Raw genomic sequence first — 21,240 nt, forward strand, 5'->3', positions numbered from 1 at the left:
CGGACAGAGGCAGGATGTCGGGAGAACCGACCCTGATATACTCGTTAGCGGTCTGCTGTTGTGTGTGCGGTTAGCTATGTACAGTTGGATGCATGTGCTGTAAATGAATGCATCACAGAGCAAAACAACACGTAGAGAAGGTGTGAGATCGCAGAGGAGATAAACCAGGAAGTAGCCTGTACCAGCAGGTGTCGGCGGGGATGAGGACACTTCATTGATTTCACATCACAGACAGGTGTGAGGAAGGCGAGCCCTCGTGCGCATAAAGGCCTATGGCCGAGTCAGACCGGGCCTTGTTTTGAGCCGTTTGTCTGTACGTGACGGTCTCACTGTATGACTCACCAACTCTCCATCCAGACAGCCTGGTGTTTGTCCCCCTCTGTCGGTGAGCCCCGGAACTGCAGACGGTGATGGCGAGCGGCATTGATGGTTTCAGCTGGGAGGGGGGGTTTGAAAATAAGCAGGAGATCAGGGAGGAGCAGGCTAAAGCAGGGTTAGGTGGGAGGAAAGATTATGCAAAAATATGCGGATGGATGTCAGCTTGGATATGAAGAGAGGAGTCATTATTCAAAATAAGACTTGAGTCTTCCCTATATCAACATAAGCTTATTTGCAATGTGCCCAAATTATTAGTAGAATATATGAGTGGCCCTATTAAACTGTTATTATTAAGGTAGTAACATTTACTTTAAATTCTAAACTTTCAAAGCCAACATGCATGAGAAGTGCTCAGAAAACCGTGGCGCATATAAATACAAATGCCAGCATGCTGTTTTGCATGTAGCCTATGATTTGCATTGCATTAGTGTTATTTAGCATGCTAACACCTGCTAAATAACATTAAACAGAAAGTACAGCTGAGGCAGGAATTCCATTAGTTTATCTGTGAGCCATATCTCTACAAAATGTCATGCCAATCAATTCAGCAGATTTTGAGATATTTCACAGGATACATTAAATGTTTGACAATCGTTATAAGCTTTCAAGACATGTCACTGAAAACAAAAGAATGCAAACAAACCTGCTGGTGGCACGTGACGAAAAGATATCAGCAGCCGGTAGCAATTATCTTCTGGGGACCACAAATGTCATGTCAATCACTCGTTGAGATATTCAGTCTGGGCCAACAGACAGGACGACAGCTGCTGCAGCTCTGCCATAAAAGCAGAAGCCAGCTGAAAAATGTTTGTGTACATGTACAACATGCTTTTATGCGTCCACTCCTTTTTTTTTTTCCGTTTGTCCTTTTCACTTCAGCTCTTCTTCTGTTCCAAGTCATTACAGGCCCCACACTCAATACAAGGCGTTGGATCAAGCCACACAGCAACACAATGCAATAATTGGTTTTCAGTGTCCAATTTCTGTTTAATCAATAACCTGTCGGCCGCCAGTGGCTGAGGGGATACATAACAAACACCCAGCAGATGCATCTTTGCAGCAGCAGCCATTTCCGGATGGGTGCCTTCCTCTCCCCCATGGCGGCGTCGCGGCCACGGCACCGGATCCCTCCACCATTTCCCATGCATTACATCCAGTGCACGAACACAAAGGGCCTCCCATTCAGGGCCTGTTGAGCGTGAATACAGAGCCAAAGACAAATTAAAGTGTGGGTGGTTAGGCTGTCTGAATGCCGGTAAATGTACTTGAGGGCGACGGGTCAAAAGATCAAGTGGAGACGAGTGATGGGAGAGAAACTGTCCATGGCGATAGCATCTTCCCTCCGACAAGGACACCAAATTTGAAATGATACGTTTAATTTGTAATTGATTAGATATATAGATTCGATTGCATTATATTTGGATAATTAATAAGAAAACTATGGTGCTGCAAAATGAACTAGAGCGAAATCCATATAGGTTATAGTTCCTGTAATACAATTTCCCTGCTATAAAAAAAAAGAAACACACTTACAGAAATCACCAGTCCATGAACATTGTAATTTGGACCAAATAAATCCAATTTCCCACTTTGTAAAGGAATGACACTGCTCGGAGAGAGGGCATCAGTAGACAGAGAAATCAATCTGAAAGTTTGAAGCCAGACAGGAAGACACGTCTTCAGTTAATTAAGGTACCGGTTTTATTTAGTCGTTACGAGGAGATAAATTAAGACGTATCAAAAAGGCAGAAATCGTCCAGAAAACGTCAGATTGAGAACCTTCCCAATCGCTCAAACAGACTTTCAGTGCTGTTTGGCTTTTAAGAGCAAGCACACATTAATGACATGTAAACGCATTCCAGTCATGATTAACGTTAGAAAATGATGTTTGTGGACATTTGGAGAGAAACTGCAATGTTGTCAGCCTCCCTTTGCTGGCACAAATGGCTCATTTAGACATAATTATATTGACTGCACTGCCAGCATTGCTGAAACACACAATTTGCCATCGACTCATTTCTATCCACACATTTTGTCACATTACACCAAAGAAATGAAGATCAGAGAGAAAGGTCACAGTCTCTCCCGATTGTCTTAGCAGTACCAATGGCAGTCAACTGATGTAGACGCACAAACAAGCTTTTATTTATTCTGGAGAGTGTGAAGCTTCAATTCACCACATGAGGCAGGAGGTTGATCATCACCGTTCGTCATGGAAAGAAGGGAGGACAAACCGAAACAACAAACGCACTCATTCAGTCACTCTTTCAACCACCCAACACACACACACACACCGCCTTCCCAAGTCTCTCACTGCTCCTTGTCATGGTTGAGGATCTGGTTAACAGCTGATGGAACAAACAGAAGAGGAACTACAGTTAATGCATCGCGGTTGAATGCCTCCGCCAAACAGTCAAGTTGTCCAAAATCACCGCATCATTTTAGCTGATTACACATTTGTGTGAAATATTGAATTTTGACGACCAACATCTAATGAGTTATTTCTGCAGTCCAGCTGGATGTTTGTGCCAAATTTGCAGAAGCTTTCCTGAGATAAAGCAACTTACAGACAACACGGCGTAGAGGGTAAAATAGGCTCGGTTGCTGTATTTGGGGATACACATTTACAGTGTGAATCTGAGAGTTGACGAGGAAGTTTGCATGCTTTGAGAATATGCAGTATATATACCACATGGCTGTACTTGCATGTATACTGTTGGTATCTCACCCTCCTTTGTCACAGAGTCAGTTATGGTCTTAGCCTTGGCGCTCAGGTCGTTGACCATATTGTCCATGGCGGCCTGGTGTTTCAAGAAAAATGGCCGGATGACACGCTTGTACAAGATGTCAGAACCGTTCCACGTCACCGGAGCCATACACCATATCAGGAACAGACACTGAGGAGAAAAAGGGCAGGTCTTAGACATCGTGCTACTGCGTGGGTCTTCCTGTCCAACATGACTAATGTCTGGTTCCTTATCTTATGTGATGGTAAATCAACTACGTTTGAGATGAGTTTGTTTCCCCTATTTTCTGACATTTAATGAATAATTGATCAATCAGTAAAACATTTTTTTAAACTACAGCTAATCAATAATAAAAATGGTTGTAGATTGCAGCCCTAAAATACATAGAAAAAATACTTGCGTGTTAGTATTTTGCTCTTATGTGTGCTATTGTAATGTATTACATAAAAGGCCTGTTAACCACCACTCATTGCCCAGTATGAGACATTGTAGATTAATCCTATTTTTTTCCAGAAGTTTATTCACTGAAAAAAAAAAATTGTTAGGCCAAAACAATACACAAAAACATTAAAATACAATACTTTTCCAGAACGATCACGCTACGTATAAGAATTGTAAAGTACGAGACTGCAGCACAACAGTTGTCTGAATCTCATGTTGTCCTTGCACAAATTGTCCACAAGAGTGCGCTGTTGGCAAGCTACTATGTGCAGACAGGCAAAGACGTCAAACCTCATGTGATAAAACACATCGTGCCTGTGGTTACACAGCGAAAGTAGATTAGTTGGAAACATTATACAGAACAGAAAGAGAAGTAATGATTGCTAAATAAATGAGTAAATAAAAATTAAAAAGAAGGACCAAGTATCAGTCATGAAAAAAAAAAAAAAAAAGCCTACAAATGAAAAGGTCAGCCTACCTTGCTAGCATAATAGAAGGGGAACCAGAAGAGGAAGATATCAGAGAAGGCCTCAACAATGCTGAAGAGTCCATAAACAACCCAGTAGGTCAACCACTGAGTGTCATCCTCCTTCACGTTGCTCTCGATGGCCTTAATGCTGAATGGTCGGGGTGACAGGTTTGAGTGAGAAGATTGACAATAGCAACCACATAATATATATATATATATATATATATATATACACAATATATTCTGCTGAAGCTAATATAAGACTTCAGTCATCAAAATTCAATGGATACTTTCCAAAATAACAGTCTTTTTAGTACAAAAGTCTCTATTCATTGAGTTGCAGACAGGGTTTCCTTTGCTGAAATGCAGAAATAGTAACGCAAGGAAAGAATTGCGTATTTAAAAAGGACATCATAATGGGACAGGTGTGAGGTCACAGTGACCTTTGACCTCCAAAATCTAATCAGTTCATCCTTGAGTCCAAGTGGAAATTTGGTCAAATTTGAAAAAAAAAAAAAAAAACAGACAGATGAACAACCCGCAAACATGGCTGCCATAAAAAGGGCAGATTGATGGTTGTTTTTTTCCTACTAGCATAAACTTTCTACATGTAATTTATAGAAATAAGTTCAACCTCATACATACGAGAAATATGCTGGATAGGCAAAGCCAATCAGGTTGCAGAGCAGCGAGGCTCCATATCCAAACAGAAGATAGAGTCCGACCAAACTCAGAAAACCTGCAGAGGCAGACAGACGAGAGGCAGCGATGATGTGAGAGCAGAAGGGGGGGGGGGGGGGGGGGCAGGATGAGGTTATCAGGTGACTTGACAAACAAGTCCATTATAACACCAAAGAGAATTTGCTGTGAACAGTGTTTGTCTGATAGCAGGATGTCAGGACAGCACGGCACCAGGATTAGGAGGAGCACAACATACAAGTCAAACACTAATATTCAAATTCAGCCAGCGGGAGAGTTGGCATTAAATACGCCGCTAAGTTCACACAGTCGTGTGAAAGAGCTTGGTCTTTACCTCAAGCATGTGAGAGATTCCACCAATGCCAGTGGTTTTCCACAAGTTACATTTTTATTACTATTACAGTGTTTGTATCTTAGATAGATAGATAGATAGATAGATAGATAGATAGATAGATAGATAGATAGATAGATAGATAGATAGATAGATAGATAGATAGATAGATAGATGATTATTGGATTGCAACTGTATATATGGGACTTTTTGCTTTAAATGGTTGTGTTTTGAATTATACACAAACTAATCAATTTTTTTTTCTTAACAAAAGTAAGTTGGTGGCATTGCTTAATCCCTTAGAGGCTTAAACAACTTGCTGGTAGCAAAATGCTGACTTCACACCAAACACACAGCAGTCTGACCATTTTCAGGTATATCCATTACCGAATGTTTACTCTCTCTCTAAAATCCCCTCTTTTTCAGAGCTTTTGTATCTGTGGGAACTCTTGTTTTTATACAAACCTGGAGTCATGTTTAATGCAAAATAAGACAAGAAGAATGACGTCTAACCCTCAAGCAGCTGGTGATGTGGGAAATGAATATAGCAAACACATTTATGCAGAACTTTTTTTTTTTTTTAGCAAATGTTGATCCAAAACTCAATTACCAGAACTGCCTCGGGCATATGAAGTCACACTGTGTAACAGAACACCAAAAGCCTTTAATGCCGTTTAACCATTGCCTGCTCTTTACATCTCATTTCTTTGTCCCAGCTCATATACAAATGCCTATGCACTTTGCAAGGCAGAAGGGGGAAATGGTTAAAATGGAAGAGCCTGAAGATAAAACGGCTGACATAAGCAGACTCTGCATAGCAATGCTTTGAATAGGGAAACCATACACAAATGTTTTTAATTAGTCATAGATGGATAACACAAAGCTGTCTGTAGCATCCATCTGGCTCTAAAGTGTGAGTAAACAACGCACACTCACGCTACACCAGGTAGCATGCCCGGTGTTGTTCTCTATTGTAATGACTTGACACGGCGCTTCTCGAAAACAACGTAAAGTCATGCGTGTGTCGTATTACGACGTGATGACGTATGTACAAGAGGAAATCGGGCCGAGGCCCGTTTGGGCTGGAGCAGTGTGAGTGCAAACTGGTGGGGAACCCCCGATGCACGGTACGGATCGAATGGCCCCCTGGTGTGAGTGCGCAATGACCACTGACTCCATGCGACCCAACAGCTTTTTTTTTTTTTTTTTTACAGCCTTGAATGAAAACACATGTTCTTCTTGTGGAAAAACTGAAAATAAGGGCAGCAAAACCATGACACAGTTGTGTAACCCTGTAATGTATGACATCACAGGAGTTCAGCTGAAAATCCAGCTCCTCCTATCATCAAATCATCACAAAACCCTATTGTTAGTACAGCGGATGAGGGGTTGGAGTTGGCTTTAAACGCATGAAGCAAACAAACAACGGCCACTCACTCAGTGCGTTTGGCTGCATGCACAGTAGAGGCGATGAGAGCTCTCTACTTCAGTCAGCACATAACTTCACCACTTCAGAGTGGAGTCAGCATGAATGCGAGACGTTTCCCACCTAAACCGTTGACAATTTAAGGGGCAGCGCCTTTTAAGAAAATTATTTCTTGCATGCAAATTATCAGTGTTCACGTTTGCAACAAGTTTGCAACGGCCAAAGAATTAAATGAATGGCTGTTGCCTCATTAACACGCTACTAACAAGACACTTCTGCAAAAAGGACAGGTCGAGGTGTAATCTGGCTGCTCGGTCTCGTTCCACCTTCCGCTAAACGCAGGAAGGGACGAGTCATGTTATATTTGCATACAATCCTCAGTGTTTGCAAACCAGTTCGGGGGTGGTGGTGGTGTGTGTGTGGTACAAAAACACGTTAGTATTCGAGTGCAGATCTGACTGAGCTTTAACAACAACTGAACCTACTGAATTGTTGATCATATGATCAAATCGTACTTATGAGCCCATTTTATTTTATCGTGGATACATCAGTATTTCCTGTGATACTGATGTATCCACGATACAGTCTTTTATACGAGCCCATGTTATCTTATCGTGGATACATCAGTATCGCAGGAAATGTCGGCTGATGAGCGCCAATAAATTGAAGTACAGAAATGACAAAGATATGTCTGGGGAAGTTTAGAATTAAGTGTCTGGGGAAGTTTAGAAATAACAAATTATTATTTTATTATCAACTTATTATATTCTTTGTCATTGGTTTGTTCTATAAAATGTCAGAAATAATAATACAATAACAGAGTAAAGCAGCAAATCTTGAATGGCCAATTTTCCATTTTGTTCTAAAAAAAATAGTCAAATGATTAAACTCATCAAAATTGCTGTAAATGTAATGTCACGATATTCACCAATTCCCGATAATCATCAAACTATGCTTGAAACTCTTAAAATGGCACTATAACAGACTGGTAGCACTTTATATTTGGTTAAGAAACAAATTGTGTGTCACAGATAAGCCACACAATTTCAGTGAACATTAGAGAGATATTTTGTATCTTAAATCAGGCTCCATTTTTCACTCGTCTACCACGATAGCAGGCTAGACAGCCTTTTTGCAAGTCATTCATGACGATACTCATGATCATTCCGATGATATTCACCACCATCGACTTATTGCAAGTGTTTTCTCCTATATCGACACATCCCTAGTATAAACCCTTATTGAAAATCCATCCATCCATCCATCCATTTTCTACCGCTTATCCTGTATTCAGGGTCGCGGGGGGGCTGGAGCCGATCCCAGCTGTCATTGGGCGAAGGCAGGGTACACTCTGGACAGGACGCCAGTCTATCACAGAGCCCTTATTGAAAATAACATGACATATTCATGACGATTCACAAACATGCCCGCGATACAGATCCGATAAGAGTACAGCTGAATATCAATTGTGTGGTGAGCATTTTGTCTGTGAAAGGATGGATCGATTCTGAGTGAAGACAGTGGGGTTTTAAATGCCACTTTAGCTCACACGTTTCCAGTAGCTGAGTGGCACCGTGGTTTACATAGTGCAAACTGAGGTGTCTCGGCTTTATTGACATTTACTGTGCAAACTGACTGCAACAGAGCCGTGACCAAATACAACTCCCTTGCAGTTGAATAAGCAGTCATCCTAGGGTCTCCTCCCACCTATGCAATGCACTGGATATATTTCAGGAGGTGATAAAAATACTCTTGGGACCAGCTGCTGTGACAAGTAGTTCATTTCCACAGCGACAGATAGAGTTGTGTGTAAGGGGGATTTACAGATCTGGCAACTTTAACCCAGTCAAGTAGCATAAACGGTGTGAGCTGGATGAACTTTGGTATTTCAGCATGAGACTGATAATAAAAAATAAAAAAAAGTGCTGTGCCACACACACACACACACACACACACACACACACAGGATGTGAAACCACACAGACGAGACACGAATAGCGTGCCACAACCAACGGCTGCCAGTTGCAGTTTGAGCAACTTATTAGCTAAACTAGCTTAACGGTGGCTTGTTGAGTGTGGCTAAGCGTTGGTTTTCGGAGGACAAGTTGAGCCCCGAGCGAGTCCGGCATTATCTCCGGCACCTTCAAAGTACATATGGGGCCATAAAGTTGAACCGTGTTTTGTTTCTACGTGGTGAACCGTTTAACATACCCAAGGCGATATACTCTCTCTTCACTCCCGTTTTTTGTTCCAGCGTCGCCAACTGATCCGTCACGAAGTTCTTCTCATGGAGCAGAGTCACGAACCGCTCCTTAAACTGACTCATTTTCGGGCTTTTCCTGAGCCTGTTGTCGACACAAACCGCACAAAACTAAATGTTATGCGTGCCAATGCGCTAAAAACAAGGGGTTATATTTCTTTTTTTACTAACCTTGGTTTGAAAACTTGGCCGCTGGATAGCTGGCTGGCTGGCTGCTGACTCCGCTGAGTTGCGGTGGCAGTGAAGAGGGGAGGAGTTTGAAAGCCGCCCGCTGACCAATCAGAGAGCTCCGATGAGCAACGTTCACTGCAGCAAGTGATTAAACAACGGTTCGAGCGCTCGGGCCCTTTAACGGCTCAAGACCACACAGTATGGAAGCCTAAAGTGTACACAAAATTATGATTTAACCAAAAAAAAAGAAGAAGTTAATATTCACAGTGGCATTCTAATTTTTCACATATGTGTTTTGAGTAAAAAAAATAAAATAAAATAGAGTCGTATTTTCATATTCACATAACGTAACTAGTTGATGAAAAAATAAAATAGTTTGCCAGTGTTTGTGGTTTAAATGCCAAAGGACATGAATCAAATGTTGATCCAAATTTGAAAATTAAAAATGCAAATAAAAAAATGTAGCCTAATTTTCCACTTGGGCAGGCAAGTTTATTTAAATAAATATTTTTTTTTTATAAAAATGAAAAGATATTTGACATTTCAACTTCAAAGCTGCATTCCGTGGGGGGCAGTGCATAGAAATGTGTGTTTACGTTGTACACTATTAAAACACTGAAATACATTTCTAATTAAGGTTAAAGTTTTTTACATTTGAAGGTATTGTTATTGCTTAAAATGTGCCAATTAGAGATGAAAACAAAGATGATCCAGTAAATAGGGCTCAACGAGATAGTTAATAAGACTTGACTGTAATATGCAATATGCCGGTGGAGGTCACATGATGAGCTCTCCTGTCACCAGTCAGCTGAACAGCCTGCAGACTAAAACACTTCAAGTGTTAACAAAAGCAGACAACAATGATCTTCATCAACATGCTGAGAAACAAAGTTTACACACTGAAACAGATTGACACTGAACTCAATTCCTCTCACAGTGTCCTTACAGCTCAGCTGGTAGAACACACCTGTGTGTGTTTTTCTTTAAGTCAACCAACTGTTTCATAAAGGTTTCTTTTATTGTGAAAAGCCTTTCTTGAATGAGGCAAGAGAACTGAACCAGGATCAGCGTCTTTCAAAAAGAGCCTGAATTCACCGGAACGCTTGATGACAAGTTAATCAAAGCTCTTTTCACAAAAAGCAGAGTGATATTATTTATTTATCCTTAAACACAACTTTGAGGTGAAGCCCTGACATTGATTGAAGAATGACAGTCCCTTTAAGGGATTATTACCCATTTAAAAAACCTTAACCAATGCAGATAATCCTTTAACCTTCAGAGGAAAGCAAGGACATGCTCAAAATACAAGCCACAAGAAACTAAAGGATTTGAGGGCTTAAACAAATCTTGAATGGAGAAGAGAACCAAGTGTGCAGTTTTCTAGCATTCCCCCTGAGACCTCTATAGTATCACAGCTGAAGCATCCAGATTAGACTGATGTCATGATCAGGAGAAGAGCAAAGGTCTGTACAAATTAAATGTCATGGTAATATGGAGTCAGCCAGAAGAGGGCGGCCTGTATCTATTTACCAGCAAAGGCAGAAGGAGCAGAGAGATGCAGAGTCCAACGTTTCTTCTGAATCAGTCCACAGGGAGATGTAGGCTCTACTTCCTCCACCTCCTCTCTCCCTTTCACTTCCACAACCACAGCTGGGCCCAAACGGGTTTTGCATGATTTGAATGCATCGCTGCTCCTCGCAGTTTTAAGTTCTCGTGTCACCGTGAGTCTGAACTGTTTTCTCGTACTCACACTGAAAACTGCTTCAGGATGATGTTGCCAATAACTCTGATTGTCATGCTGGGTTTTCTGAGTCAGGGTGAGAGGTTTTGAAGACATATGTGATCATTTTTACAGCTGATGTCTTCTCATGTTTGCGTCCAATTTTCTCTTCAAATGTCACAGAGAAATAAACATACGACCATCTCCTCTACTAACAGATGTATTAGATACTGAAAATATCAAGAAGGTACTTTTCATGTTGAATATGTAAAAGAAATACAAAAACAGGCTCATTATGATCCAGTTTTATTTAATGATGGTTTATGGTTCATGCTACATTCTTGATGAATAAATCGTTTCTCTTTGTGTGAAACAAATAAAACTCAGAGAAATCATTCCCATAGAGAGGAGGCTTTATTTATTGAACTATTTGTTTATTTAATAGGGACAGTGCATATTTATGGACATCAGTTTAAATACACAATGTAAATACTCGATAGTACAATGGCTAGTTTTCATCTATTGTACCCAGGCAGAAAACATAGAAACCATAAAAACAAAGTAACATACATACAACACCCTCATATTTAATCTGAGGGTCAAGACAAACACTAACAACAACAGACAAGACAAGATGCAACAGGACATGTGAGTGACACACATAATGAAGTGTGTGATGCAGTTAAAAGTGAGTGCAGCTTTGATTTTCCCTGAGCCACAATTTTAAATGAGTCTTAAAGTTCATAAACGTGGGACGGTCCCGTATTATGAGGGGCAGGCAATTTGCATCGTCAGCTGATCCTCCAGTGAACTGAGAAGCTTTATAGTCCTGTGAGTTCAACACTGCAGGACTCAGATCTGTCAGTCAACACAGCAGAGACCACAACCACCATGACTCTCATCACCATCCTCATCTGGACGCTGGCCTGCTGCTGGTTTACAGGTTCGTTGGCTCGGCAACATCTCAAACACGACGCCTCGCCTTTTCTCTCCTTTCCTTCTGCTGATGAATGAATGATTTGTTTTGTCCTGCAGGATGCAGCGGTCAGGTGACTGTGACTCAGCCTCCAGTATTGACATCTACTCCAGGATCCACTGTCACTCTCACCTGTAAGAATAGTCAGCCTGTTTACGGCGATAATTATTTCCACTGGTATCAACAGAAATCTGGACAGCCTCCAAAGCTCCTGATATATTCGACTAGCTATATTCAATCAGGAACACCATCTCGGTTTAGTGGCAGTGGAAGCAGCTCTGACTTCACTTTGACCATCAGAGGAGTTCAGGCTGAAGATGCAGCAGTTTATTACTGTCAGAGTGTCCACTATATAAACAGTGGCTATGTGTTCACACAGTGATTTGTCGCCGTACAAAAACCTCCTTCAGTCAGACTGAAGTGAGAACGGCCTGCTGCAGGTGCAGAGGGTTGTTGAAGAGACGGTGATGAGAATAACTGGTCCAGTGAACACAACACCAAGCAGAGTCACCAAGCAGAACCACAATGACTCTAAATAAAACTGAAACAGACTCACAGACGCTCTTCCACATGCAGTTTTAAACTCATATTCTTATCAGTTCATTCAGTCTCTTTATGAGTGAGCTGGTCAGGTTAAATTCTTCTCAGACTTTAACAATTTAGTAGTCATAATTTAAAAATCCAATTAATTTTGTCCTCAAAATATAGTATTTTCTCTTCAAATGTCACATCGTAATAAACATACGACCATTAACTTTAATTTTCTGCAGGGAGTAGAACCAGTTGATATGAAACCATTTCATTCTTTACTTCTTTTAATAAAATAAAACACCAAACACTTCATCATGTAATTCATCAGTGAAAGCTTTATTATTATAAAAAGACAGTTATTAAACACATCTACTTGCTGAGCTACACACATTACTCTCTAGCTACTTTACAGCAGTCACACAAGGCTTTATAGTTTCCTCTACAAACGTTGTCCTCAGATTGTTCAGAGCAGCAGGTGTGTTCCTCCTGCTCCCCCCATGCAGAGCTCCTGTCCTGGCCTCCATCCAGACCCTCTAGGCCTTACACTGGCTCCTGTGGAGGGACTGCATCTGGTTGTGGTTGTGATGGAGGACCTTGCAGGAGTACAGCTCTCCTGCCATCCAGCGCTCCTGGCTCAGGCTCAGGGTGCTGCTGCTGCTGTAGAGTCCGCTCTTCTCCTCCTCTGAGCTGCTCAGGACCCCCTCCGTCACCTCGGTGCCGTCCACCTCCCAGCTCACCACGGCTCCCTGAGGAGAGTAGCCGGTCAGCAGGCAGGCCAGCGTGGCCGAGCCCCCAGAGAGCTGCTCAGAGGAGGGGGGAAGCAGGGAGACTGAGGGCCGGATCATGGAGCCAGCTGGAGGGGAGAGCAGAGACACACGAGGAGCAGATTAACTTCCACTGTAGGAAAGACAGCTGAACATGACAGAGGTGACGTTACTGAGGGTTAGCTGTGTGCATGATGCTGTGGTCACACAGAGACATGGGATGGAGGGAGGATTTAACAAATACAACGCTGACTGGAGTTCTGTCATTTACAGGAACCAATCTTCTCCTGCGGCTCTCCTCATTAAATCATTATAGAATCATATACAATGTGACTGAGGAGTCATTGGAATAGAAAAGTTTCATTAATCATCTGTAAACTGTAAGCAGTGAAAGACTTTGACATCTGTCTGTTTCACTTCCTTTTCATCACTTTGAACTAACGAACCGTGAACACAAACTGCAGCGACACTGAATGTACAATAAACCCTCTTATTTGTTTGATCAACATTAGATTTTATAACGTACAGCTAACACACTAACAGATGTTTCAATGTTACAAAATAAAATACTGCATCTACTTCACCAAAACATAATCTATAATAGGAAAATAATATGCAGTGTTTTCCTAAACTCCAATATCAGCCTAGATTAATGAATAATTAATATCCAAAAAGTATAAATGATCCAAAATAATGATTTGGTTCGTCACATTTACTTTAAACAAAGCGATTATAATATTGAACGTTGTAGAAATCATAAATCTGTGATACTTACAGTTAACGATGAGTTTGGTTCCTCCACCAAAAGTCCACCACAGTGATACAACCTCGTTAAGTGGCCGTACAAAAACCTCCTGCACTGTGAACAAGCATCTGTCCACTGAAAACAGAGTGATTTTATAGTAAGAATGCATAATTAATCATTTATTTTCATTAAGTAATGATTTATCTCCTATTCCTTCAACTTCTACATGTTTTTTTAACAATTTTATAGCATATTTTTAAATTTGAGAGACAAATCTATCCACTGAAAACACTTTTTCAATTAATATAGAAATAATTATATTTAATGGAATCTACAAAATCTTTCAAATTATATGGATTTAAACTTATTGTAAAAATAAAGATTGATATGATTTTTTTTTACTTTTTTACTCCAGACAGAGAAATGATGACAGCCTCCTCATAAGTCATATTTTCAGTCTTATTTAAGTTCATACATGGTTAAATGAACATGATGCTTATAGATAATGATGAGTTACAAAATCATATGATGAAAAAGTGAAATATCTGATAGATTTGCTTTAAATCCTGTCAGTAAATGAACAGCAGACAAACGTTTCATACCAACCACAGTGAACTCAAACGTATCCTTAAATCCTCAACTGCACTTTTAATGTGAGTGTTTTCCTCTGTTCCATTAAGATCCTCCATGTTGTTCATCCGAGCCGTATTCCTCCTGATTTCGTGTCCCACGTTGCCTTCAGTCTGTTGAGAGCAGAGAAATCATTTCCATAGAGAGGAGGCTTTGCATCGTCAGCTGATCCTCCAGTGAACTGAGAAGCTTTATAGTCCTGTGAGTTCAACACTGCAGGACTCAGATCTGTCAGTCAACACAGCAGAGACCACAACCACCATGACTCTCATCACCATCCTCATCTGGACGCTGGCCTGCTGCTGGTTTACAGGTTCGTTGGCTCGGCAACATCTCAAACACGACGCCTCGCCTTTTCTCACCTTTCCTTCTGCTGATGAATGAATGATTTGTTTTGTCCTGCAGGATGCAGCGGTCAGGTGACTGTGACTCAGCCTCCAGTAGTGACATCTACTCCAGGATCCACTGTCGCTCTCACCTGCAAGACTAGTCAACCTGTTGCTGGTGGAACTTATTTGTCCTGGTATCAACAGAAATCTGGACAGCCTCCAAAGCTCCTGATATATGACGCTAGCACACTTCAATCAGGAACACCATCTCGGTTTAGTGGCAGTGGAAGCAGCTCTGACTTCACTTTGACCATCAGTGGAGTTCAGGCTGAAGATGCAGCAGTTTATTACTGTATGAGTGTCCACAGTGGGCCTGTGTTCACACAGTGATTTGTCGTCGTACAAAAACCTCCCTCAGTCAGACTGCAGAGAAGCTGAGCTGTTCCAGCAGGAACCTTCTGCAGCTGCTGAGGAGACACAGACCAGTGAACACAGAGCTGACACAAACCTCACCAAGCACACACATTACTGGGATCTCTGCCTCTCACTTCAAAGTATTATTTCTTAACATTTTCAGATATTTCTCCAGTTTCATTATCAGCCCAACCTTGGTTCAGAGTGATCGGGCCTCCAGCTGCAACCGTGTTGTTTCTGCTCCAATTCAGGGAAATTGTTTTTTAATTCATGTGAAAAAAACATCAAACCATTGTTTAGACAAACTACTGTCTGTTCTTGTGTCTTGGTGCTAAAAGCAGTGTGACCTGGAACATTTTATACTTTTAAAGAAGTGTTTACCTTTTTAGTATTTGTTATCCCTTAAAATGTATCAACTTTTAATTAAATGCAAACAGACCGTTAAAATGCAGGAGACAGGTTTCCTCCATCATGTGTAATATGCAGGTGAAGGTCACATGATCAGCTCCTGAAGAGAGTGTAACGTTAAACAAAAGCAGACAGGAAGGCCTGTCTTGAATGATCCTGATAAACTGAACCAGGACTTAACTGTGGGTATTTTGCTGTATGCAGATGATACTGCGCTGCTGGCTGAATCAGAAGATGATTTACAGATTATGTTACATTTATTAAAGACCTGGTGTTACAGATGGAGGCTGTCAATAAATCAGAGTCAAACACAGATAATTCATTTTTGGAAAAAAAGGGTTCCAAGAAGTGGGAACATTTTCACTTTCTGGAACATGACATTGGAATATGAATCTGAGTACAAATATTTGGGATTCCCTCTTGATGAATTTATGACTTACGAAAATGGAATTAAACTCTTGGCTGGTTCAGCTAGCAGAGCTTTGGGGTCTGTTGTTAACAAGTTAAACATATGTAAAGACCTGGGATATTCCACTTACTCTCAACTGTATGATGCATGTGTTTCTCCTATTATGAATTATGCTGCAGGGATATGGGGATTTAAAGAAAGGTCCATTTCAGATGCAGTACAAAACAGAGCTCTACGTTGTTTTCTGGGCATTCATAAAGTTGCTGCTCAGGGTGACATGGGTTGGATTCCTGGATCAATAAGGAGGAAATGTGAAATGATAAGACTGTGGAATCGTTTCATTAATATGTCAGATAATAGGATCAGTAAGAAGGTTTTCCTTTGGAGTGAAGTTCAGAATGGTCCATGGGCTGCAGAGCTTCATGCTGTCTTCAGAGAAGCTGAACTACAGTATATCTATAGAAATAATTTATCATGCAGTGGAAACACAATTAGAGAAAAGTTACTCTTTGGATTTGAAAAAAAGTGGTTAAATGACATCTTGTTAAAACCGAAATTATGAACATATATTCAAATCAAACATAACTATGCTACTGAATTTAATGTAAAAGCAAACTTAGGGAGAAATCAAAGATCCTTGTGTGCTCAGTTAAGAACAGGAATCCTTCCTCTGGCCCTTGAAGTCGGCAGATTTAAAAACATCCCAGAGGAACACAGACTTTGTGAACTTTGTGACTTAGGAGAGGTAGAAAATGAATCTCATTTGATTTTATATTGTCCTTTTTATGATGAGCTGAGAATACCTTTTTTCAACAAAATGTTTATTCAGTATCCTGAAATGTTTTGGAGCACTGATGATGACAGGATTGAAGGGTTGTTTAATTTCAATGTTTTTAAGTTAGCCTCTTTTGTTGCAAAAGCCTGGAAGAAACGTCAGGATGGTGTATTTTGTTAGTATTAGTGTTGTTAAGCATCTACTTTTGGTTTCTGGTCTTTTTGTTGTCTAATATTGGTGTCTTGTAAGCCCTTGTGGGCTGGGCATATTGATTATGCATGACACAATAATACATTTAATCAATCAATCAAAAATCAGTCTGTATCATGAAGACAATTCATCAAACGTCTCAGAGGAGGAAATCAGTCCCAACTGGACAAAACTTCTTGCTTCTTTTAGGATGAAGAGTCAAATATTTTTTAAATAAACTTTCCTAACAGGAAGTGACTCAAATCTCAGCTGAAATGTGTCAGAGCTGCAAATAATTGAACCTGTTTCACACGGATGTTTGTGGAACGCTTGATGATGTTAAACTTATTCAAATTTCTATTGCAGAAAAAAGCTGAATAATATTTTTGATTTGATTTATTTAACACAATTAAAATACACAACATAAACAGAGGAGACAAAACAAGGAGAGACATGAAACCCATAGGATGTTATAATAACATCATCTATTATAAAAATCAGTAACAAAATAGAGCAGAGACATATAAAGCAGAATATGATTTCATAATCCATACACACAGCTTTGGGATGAAGCCCTGAATTTGTTTGAAGAATTAAAGCCTCTAAAGGGATCGTTAACCCTTCACACATGATTGATCCCTAAATCCATCAGTGTCACATCTGGAGCATCTCCATTAACAGCCAGCAGAGGGCAGCATGCAACTATATATCAGTACAAAGGCCTTTGGGAAAGTTGACAAAGACAGAAACAGCAGAGAGGTGAGAAACAGAGAGTCAGCAGTTTCTTCATGTTCTGGATCCGTCCACAGGGAGATGTAGCCTCTACTTCCTCCACCTCCTCTCTCCCTTTCACTTCCACAACCACAGCTGGGCCCAAACGGGTTTTGCATGATTTGAATGCATCGCTGCTCCTCGCAGTTTTAAGTTCTCGTGTCACCGTGAGTCTGAACTGTTTTCTCGTACTCACACTGAAAACTGCTTCAGGATGATGTTGCCAATAACTCTGATTGTCATGCTGGGTTTTCTGAGTCAGGGTGAGAGGTTTTGAAGACATATGTGATCATTTTTAAAGCTGATGTCTTCTCATGTTTGCGTCCAACTTTCTCTTCAAATGTCACAGTGAAATAAACATACGACCATCTCCTCTACTAACAGATGTATTAGATACTGAAAATATCAAGACGGTATTTTTCTTGTTGAATATGTAAAAGAAATACAAACACAGGCTCATTATGATCCAGTTTTATTTAATGATGGTTTATGGTTCATGCTACATTCTTGATTAATAAATCGTTTCTCTTTGTGTGAAACAAATAAAACTCAGAGAAATCATTCCCATAGAGAGGAGGCTTTATTTATTGAACTATTTGTTTATTTAATAGGGACAGTGCATATTTATGGACATCAGTTTAAATACACAATGTAAATACTCGATAGTACAATGGCTAGTTTTCATCTATTGTACCCAGGCAGAAAACATAGAAACCATACAAACAAAGTAACATACATACAACACCCTCATATTTAATCTGAGGGTCAAGACAAACACTAACAACAACAGACAAGACAAGATGCAACAGGACATGTGAGTGACACACATAATGAAGTGTGTGATGCAGTTAAAAGTGAGTGCAGCTTTGATTTTCCCTGAGCCACAATTTTAAAAGAGTCTTAAAGTTCATAAACGTGGGACGGTCCCGTATTATGAGGGGCAGGCAATTTGCATCGTCAGCTGATCCTCCAGTGAACTGAGAAGCTTTATAGTCCTGTGAGTTCAACACTGCAGGACTCAGATCTGTCAGTCAACACAGCAGAGACCACAACCACCATGACTCTCATCACCATCCTCATCTGGACGCTGGCCTGCTGCTGGTTTACAGGTTCGTTGGCTCGGCAACATCTCAAAAACGACGCCTCGCCTTTTCTCTCCTTTCCTTCTGCTGATGAATGAATGATTTGTTTGGTCCTGCAGGATGCAGCGGTCAGGTGACTGTGACTCAGCCTCCAGTAGTGACATCTACTCCAGGATCCACTGTCGCTCTCACCTGTAAGACTAGTCAACCTGTTTACAATAATAATTATTTGCACTGGTATCAACAGAAATCTGGACAGCCTCCAAAGCCCCTGATATATGACGCTAGCACACGTTACTCAGGAACACCATCTCGGTTTAGTGGCAGTGGAAGCAGCTCTGACTTCACTTTGACCATCAGTGGAGTTCAGGCTGAAGATGCAGCAGTTTATTACTGTCAGAGTCTCCACAAGATAAACAGTGCTTGGGTGTTCACACAGTGATTTAGAGCCGTACAAAAACCTCCTTCAGTGTGACTGAAGTGAGAACGGCCTGCTGCAGGTGCAGAGGGTTGTTGAAGAGACGGTGATGAGAATAACTGGTCCAGTGAACACAACACCAAGCAGAGTCACCAAGCAGAACCACAATGACTCTAAATAAAACTGAAACAGACTCACAGACGCTCTTCCACATGCAGTTTTAAACTCATATTCTTATCAGTTCATTCAGTCTCTTTATGAGTGAGATGGTCAGGTTCAATTCTTCTCAGACTAGCAAATTTTTCCAATTTATTAGTCATAATATAAAAAAACATTCATTTTCTACTTCAAAATATAGTATTCTCTTCAAATGTCACAGCAAAATAAACATACGACTATTAGCTTTCATTTTCAGCAGGGCGTAGTACTAGTAGTTGTACTCTTTAAAAATGCCATCTCCTCGTTACCACCTCTAAACCCATGTCATGCTGAGGATCTTGTAAACATCTTTAATTCCAAAATTCTGAATGTCATCGATGTCATTGCGCCTGCTACGGTTAAAACATTTTCTGGTAAGCAAAAGGCACCCTGGAGAAAAGCTGCTGTTGTGACAGCCCAGAGAAGAGAGTGCAGGAAGGCTGAACGAATCCTCTCGGAGTACTAAACTTCATATTCACCATGACATCTATAAAGAGAGCCTCCGGGCCTACAATTTAGTCTTAAAAAGTGCGAGAGAAACATTCTTCTCCAATATCATAAACAACAACACTAATAAGGGGAAAACCCTATTTGCAACTGTTGACAGACTGACCAACCCCCCAACACAAATACCAGCTAAACTCCATTCCACGCAGAAATGCAATGAGTTTGCATTCTTTTATACTAATAAAATTGAAGGCATCAGACGCGCCATCAATATCTCAAACAAAAAAGTTGGATCACCACCCTGTTCAGGCAAAAGCAACACAGCAATGATGGCAAGCTTTAATGCCATAGACTCTAAAACTCTAGTGGAAACGGTGACAAATCTAAAATCATCCACCTGCTGCCTTGATGCTTTACCTACCAACTTTTTTAAGAATGTTTTTGACTGCCTATCAATCGACGTATTGCAAATAGTTAATAACTCCATTCAATCAGGCAATTTCCCAAAGGCCTTCAAAACTGCAGTCATTAAACCTCTTCTAAAAAAGCCCAGCCTAGATGCCTCTATTATCAACAACTACAGACCAATTTCAAATCTACCCTTCATAAGTAAAATAATTGAGAAAGTTGTCCTCCAACAACTTAATCACTTCCTGGCTTCAACTGGCTGCCACAACAACTTCCAGTCAGGATTTCAACCTTTTCATAGCACCGAGACGGCCCTTATTAAAGTTGTAAATAACATCCGTCTCAACACAGACTCTGGCAAAACTTCAATATTAATGCTATTAGACCTCAGTGCTGCATTTGACACTGTCGACCACTCAATACTTTTGGACAGGTTGGAAAATTGGGTGGGGCTCTCAGGCACAGTCTTAAGCTGGTTCAAGTTATATCTACAAGATAGGAACTATTTTGTTTCCATTGGCGACTTTGTATCAGAACCTACCAATGTAACGTGTGGAGTCCCCCAAGGTTCAATCTTGGGGCCGACTTTATTCAACATCTACATGCTCCCACTAGGACAAATCATGCAAAATAATAACATTGACCATTGCTATGCCGATGACACCCCAATCTATGTAGCACTATCACCAAACGACTATAGCCCCATAGATCTTCTGTGCCAGTGCATTGAGCAAGTCAAAGACTGGATGTGCCAAAACTTCCCTCAACTAAATGAGGACAAAACGGAGATAATTGTTTTTGGTGCTAAAAAAGAAAGGTTTAAAGTAATTCAACACCTTCACTCTCTGTCCCTGAAAACCACAAACAAAGCCAGAAATCTTGGGGTTATTATGGATTCTGATTTACATTTCGACAGTCACGTTAAATCAGTAACAAAATCAGCCTACTATCACCTCAAAAATGTAGCAAGACTTAGAGGGCTCATGTCAGCTCAAGACTTAGAAAAACTTGTACATGCCTTTATTACTAGTAGGCTAGACTACTGTAATGGTCTCCTTGCAGGTCTTCCGAAAAAAACTGTCAGGCAGCTACAGCTTGTTCAGA

At 40.6% G+C, this 21,240-nt stretch overlaps 1 protein-coding gene and 1 gene segment (V, D, J or C); both read right to left on the bottom strand.

Annotated features, from left to right (window-relative positions):
• Positions 1–2,056: 2,056 nt before the first annotated feature.
• Positions 2,057–9,013, bottom strand: LOC311015520 (receptor expression-enhancing protein 5). Of its 3 annotated transcripts, none has more exons than XM_084012813.1 (6): positions 8,923–9,013; positions 8,703–8,836; positions 4,681–4,774; positions 4,045–4,183; positions 3,107–3,275; positions 2,057–2,726 (listed from the first exon to the last, which is right to left on the bottom strand). In XM_084012813.1, the coding sequence occupies exons 2-6, from the start codon at positions 8,815–8,817 to the stop codon at positions 2,689–2,691; spliced, it is 555 nt and encodes a 184-aa protein (XP_083868939.1). In that variant the 5' UTR covers positions 8,818–8,836; positions 8,923–9,013; the 3' UTR covers positions 2,057–2,688. The 3 variants fall into 3 exon arrangements, with proteins under 3 accessions (XP_083868939.1, XP_083868940.1, XP_083868938.1); XM_084012814.1 differs by having other exon boundaries at positions 3,085–3,275; XM_084012812.1 differs by lacking the exon at positions 2,057–2,726 and adding an exon at positions 2,777–2,982 and having other exon boundaries at positions 3,085–3,275.
• Positions 9,014–12,487: 3,474 nt separating this feature from the next.
• Positions 12,488–14,438, bottom strand: LOC311016072 (Ig kappa chain C region, B allele-like). The segment is given in 3 exons: positions 14,305–14,438; positions 13,689–13,793; positions 12,488–13,002 (listed from the first exon to the last, which is right to left on the bottom strand).
• Between the last annotated feature and the right edge of the window lie 6,802 nt (positions 14,439–21,240).

This window comes from Eutrigla gurnardus (genome assembly GCF_963514095.1).
Source record: "Eutrigla gurnardus genome assembly, chromosome: 7".
In the NCBI taxonomy this organism is placed as follows: domain Eukaryota; kingdom Metazoa; phylum Chordata; class Actinopteri; order Perciformes; family Triglidae; genus Eutrigla; species Eutrigla gurnardus.

Coding starts and splice junctions, on each gene's coding strand:
- LOC311015520 (XM_084012812.1), bottom strand. CDS start 8,817: ATGAGTCAGTTTAAGGAGCGGTTCGTGACTCTGCTCCATGAGAAGAAC. Junction 3,276..4,044: donor CCTTCTATTATGCTAGCAAG/GTAGGCTGACCT, acceptor TTTTCTCCTCAG/TGTCTGTTCCTGATATGGTG. Junction 2,983..3,084: donor GAGATACCAACAGTATACAT/GCAAGTACAGCC, acceptor CCCCAAATACAG/CAACCGAGCCTATTTTACCC.